This window comes from Sceloporus occidentalis, unplaced genomic scaffold (genome assembly GCF_023333645.1).
Source record: "Sceloporus occidentalis isolate IW3139 unplaced genomic scaffold, rSceOcc1.0.p SCAF_6, whole genome shotgun sequence".
Classification (NCBI taxonomy): domain Eukaryota; kingdom Metazoa; phylum Chordata; class Lepidosauria; order Squamata; family Phrynosomatidae; genus Sceloporus; species Sceloporus occidentalis.
Genome location: NW_028316986.1, coordinates 48,823,092 through 48,827,394, shown reverse-complemented (window position 1 = coordinate 48,827,394; position 4,303 = coordinate 48,823,092). Strand labels below are relative to the sequence as shown.

At 44.2% G+C, this 4,303-nt stretch overlaps 1 protein-coding gene across 1 annotated transcript; it reads right to left on the bottom strand.

Moving 5' to 3' along the window:
* Positions 1–1,327: 1,327 nt before the first annotated feature.
* On the bottom strand, positions 1,328–3,970 carry LOC149310714 (U7 snRNA-associated Sm-like protein LSm11). The gene is made up of 2 exons (XM_089529442.1): positions 3,454–3,970; positions 1,328–1,368 (listed from the first exon to the last, which is right to left on the bottom strand). The coding sequence occupies exons 1-2, from the start codon at positions 3,968–3,970 to the stop codon at positions 1,328–1,330; spliced, it is 558 nt and encodes a 185-aa protein (XP_089385568.1).
* Between the last annotated feature and the right edge of the window lie 333 nt (positions 3,971–4,303).

Genomic DNA, 4,303 nt, shown 5'->3' with positions numbered 1-4,303 from the left:
AAGCTATGTTGGGGAAATTTTGGGTTCCCTTAAGCAAGAACAGAACCTTGTAGTTTCTTAGTGTTTTTTTCTTGTCAGGCTTCTGCAAAGTTCAAGTTACCTTTCATGCCTCTTTCTCATCAGATTCAAATTCTCTTGAAAAAGAGAAGTGGTACAAGTTCTTCTCCATGTGAGATCTTTTGCAACTGATGCTTATTTTCCTATAATTTCTTATGGGCCTCTGGCATGATGAGGATCATGATGTTACTCACCAGAAATCCATGCATCTGGAAACTTTCAGAAATATATTTGCCCTCTTTCTTGCACTGCCCAAACCACCTAAATACTACACACAATTTATCAGCATATTGAAAGGGTGTCATGGTCATGAAACCCTGGATGACCTTGAGGCAGTCTCTCTTTTTCTGCTTGACTAATCTTGTGAGGTTATTTTTAAAATAAAGTACAGAGGATAAGCACCTACACCAAGTTCAGCCCATTGGTGGAGAGGCAGTAAAGTATTGAATGTATTTTTTTCAATAATAGAAAAATCCTGGCTTCAGCCTCAAAATCAAGAAATAATGATTGCATGAGCCACTAAACACTAAGCTTTTATCTCCAGAGCTGTAATATTTCTTTAATTTTGTTCTCAAAGGAAGTAATTAGGAATTTTAGGAATTTTCTTCTTGCTGCAAGGAAGACTTTGAGAACTGTGCAATTTTTGAAACTATTCAGTTTGAATTTCTTTTCTGTGCAAAATTCTGTAGCCGTTTCATGCAGAATAAAATATTTTTTGTGTAGGAAACAGTATTTTCTGTGCATGAAAATAATATTTATGCACATAAATGTTTTGTTTCTGCACAAAACTATTTTTTTCATAGAAAAGGCTGCTTCCTGTTCAAAACAGCCACATGTGAATTTTGCATAAATTAGTCCCAAGCTGTGAAGATTCTTGTCAGTACAGGGTTCATCTCATCAGGGTTTCTCAACATTTGAGCAACATGATTTCCAATGATGTTTCAAATTATGTTTGAATATTATTCCATTTCCATTCCTCTATGTTACTAAAGCGGGTTGCATAAACTATTTATAATTACTAAATTTCTTTTCCATGTAGATGATGAGAAATTCAGTGGAGATCTGCCTGCATCAAGGATTAACAGCAAACAATTTTTTGTGAGATTATACACAAGCAAAAATCTCCCTCTCACATACAGCTCTGTCATAATGAGGAAGAGAGGAAAGTTTGGTTCCTTTGGTGCTGTTGAGGGAATCAATTCAAGAGCATGCCTATTGATATACCCAGTAGCTGTGCTAGAGTAAACTAAAGAGGTTTCTGGCTAGACAGCTAAATCTTTGCCTGGGTCAATATGTCATGCAGTGAGCGATCTGAAAGATTAATCAATGGAGAATGCCAGTGTTCAGGTATAGGTGTAAAAACACAGTGGGACTGGTGAAGGAGTCAATATTAAGATATTAAACATGAAGGGTGGGGGACAAAGAAGCCAGACCTTTCCCGTGCTAAAGGATTATAAATAAACTGATGCTTTGTTAAAATGACTTGTGGGGTTTTCCCCCAGCAAACAAACCTTATGTATAACTACATGACGGTCTCACAGTCAAATGTGCCTTGACTTGACTCCATGCTAGGAATGTATGAGTTGACTGGGTTGTTTTGGCTCTATATCAGTTTTATATGAGACCATGGACAAATATGCTCTCTGACTGGTTTCTACATTGATCTGTGGTTTAAAAATACCTATCTCCATTTAAATTAATCTTTATGCTTCTCCCCGACCATTTGGGCTGGGGAGGAGATTTTGCTGGCCTCTCATTAGAGACCAGCATGTTAAAGGAAAACAGCATGCTCTGCTGGCTGTTGGGAGAGGAGGGGGCGGGGTTTAGCTTGCTTGGGGCTTCCCTGCCCAAACTCCTCTCACTTGGCTTCAAACGCTGGCCCACCCTCCCACCTCGACATCAGTGTGAAAATTAATTCTGGTCGCCTCGGGGCCGGGTAGGAATTTTCTCCCCTTTCCAAGGGTTTTTTCGCCTACCCCACACTGTTGGTTGAGGACTTTGACAATTGGCATGGGTGTGGTCATAAATAGGTTCCACGCATAGGCGGGGGGAGATAGATGTTTCGGTGAACACCTCGGCACCCTCCTAAAGGGTGAAGCTAGGTCTCTGGAAATCACGTTTAGGTCTTGCGAGTAAACGTGAAGGGAAAGAGACTTGCCTTGGGGCTGGCTTGAGATTTAAATCCTCACTTAAGTCTGGCGAGTTAAGTGGGGGAGTCTTGGGTTGGCCTTCCGGATGCCGGCCGGGGAGCAACCCAAAGTATGGATTGCCCTTGGGGCACAGGTGTTTTTGCCCTTTGGAAGCTGGGGAATTGGTCTTGGAGCAGACCATCTGCCAGCTGTTCCTACACAAGGTTCTCCCCCCTGGTTTTTTGCAGTTCTTGAAGAAATAAGTTTAAATAAGTTGAGTTAAATAAAGCTGCCCATTTTATAACCCAGTTCTCTGTGTCTGGTCTCATTATTAATGAGTTGGTCAGCAATAGACCTATTTAGGGCCAAAACAGATGGCCCTGAAGGGGCAGCTTGATGCTGCCACTTTGAATGCTGAGTTGAGGCTGTGGCAACTGCACACTAAGCTGAAACAAAAAACAGTAGCAAAATGCTGCTCCTTTTTGAGCTGGCAAAAAGCTGGCTTTTACATTTCCTCCACAGCTTTGCAGCACTCCTGCGGCATGCAGCATATAAATATTGTGCTGCTGGAGTCCCACAAAGCTGTGCGCTGTGTGGTTGGGCAGGCAGTGTGACGCTGGCTTGTGGGTGGCACCAGAACATGTAGTGTCTAAACTTCGCTTCCAAGCCGGCACAAAGAGGTGGTCTGTTTCACCCCTTAGATTAGCTGAAATACTTCCTATGGAATCCTACTTCTATTTCATGGGGTTTCAAAGAGACACTGGAGACAGGATGGAGCAATCTGTTAGGGCAAAAGAGGAGCTGGAACATTTTGATAGTGTAAAAAGAGCCTGTTGTACTGTGAAATTTCTTTTCCAGTTATGGCACAGAAATAAATCCCAAGTCTTCTATAAAAATAAAGAGCAAAATGAAGAGAGAGAAAAGAACTTCAAGCTGCCCATTGTCACTTAGCACCCAACTACCAGACTGAGAAGGCAAAGAGGTCACTTGGGGCCTATTCCAATTATATAATAATTAATAATAATTTGTTTTATTTATATACCGCTATTCCAAAGGTCATAGCGGTGAACAGCAAGTAAGCTAATTAGCAAGTAAGCTAATTTGCCCCCAACAGTCTGGGTACTCATTTTAGCGACCTCGGAAGGATGCAAGCCTGAGTCGAGCTTGGGCCCTTTGCTGGTCTTGAACTCGCAACCTTGTGGTTTTGAGTGAATGGCTGCAGTACAGGCATTTAACCACTGCACCACCGGGCTCCATTTAGCTTTACCCAATACAGGTTTTCGATATGTCTCATCTACATCTGTAAGTGCCATGTTCCAAAACTTGTCAAACGCAACCAAGAAGCCAGTGCAGACTCCACAGAGCCCTTTGAAAGTTCGAATGTGGACGTTGACTTCTACACCATCACGGACACAGCGGTGGAGTTCCCCAAGTGGACTGCCTTCATGAAGGGGCATCCTGGTGAGGACTTTCCGGGGCTCCCTCCTGCCCCGAGCCCGGCCCCTGCCGGCCCCTTCCTCCTGCTCCTGCTCCTTCCACGGCGCCACCACCATCAGGCTCCGGAGGCGCTCGATCCGCTCGGGGTCGGCCGTGGCCCTGCTCCGCGCTTGGCCTCCGCTGCCACTCTGGCGCCCGGCAGGGGCGGCAGTGCCTGTCCCTGGCTGCGCCCTGCTGGCCCTCCTCCTTCCGCGCTGGAAGCTCTCATACTCGGCGAGGTTGTTGAAGCATGGCGCAGCCGGGAAGGGCAGCGGAGTCCGCTCCGAGTAGAGCGCCAGCAGAGGCATTATAGAAATGTGGTTTTTAGTTTTATGAGGCACACGATCCCTCTGACTGAGACTTCTATATGCCCCTCCCAGGATTCCATAGGGTAAAACCATGGCAGTTAAAGTAATAGTGTTACAATTCTATAGTGTGAATAGATGCCCATTTTAGAGAGATACAGTGGGCCATTGGTATCTGCTGGGGTTTGGGTCCAGGGTCGTCTGTGGATACCAAAATCCATGGATGCTCAAGGCCCATTATATACAGTAGCATAATAAAATGGTGTCTGTTATGTAAAATGGCAAAAATCAAGATTTGCCTGTTGAAATTTTTTGTGTATGAATATTTTCAAACTG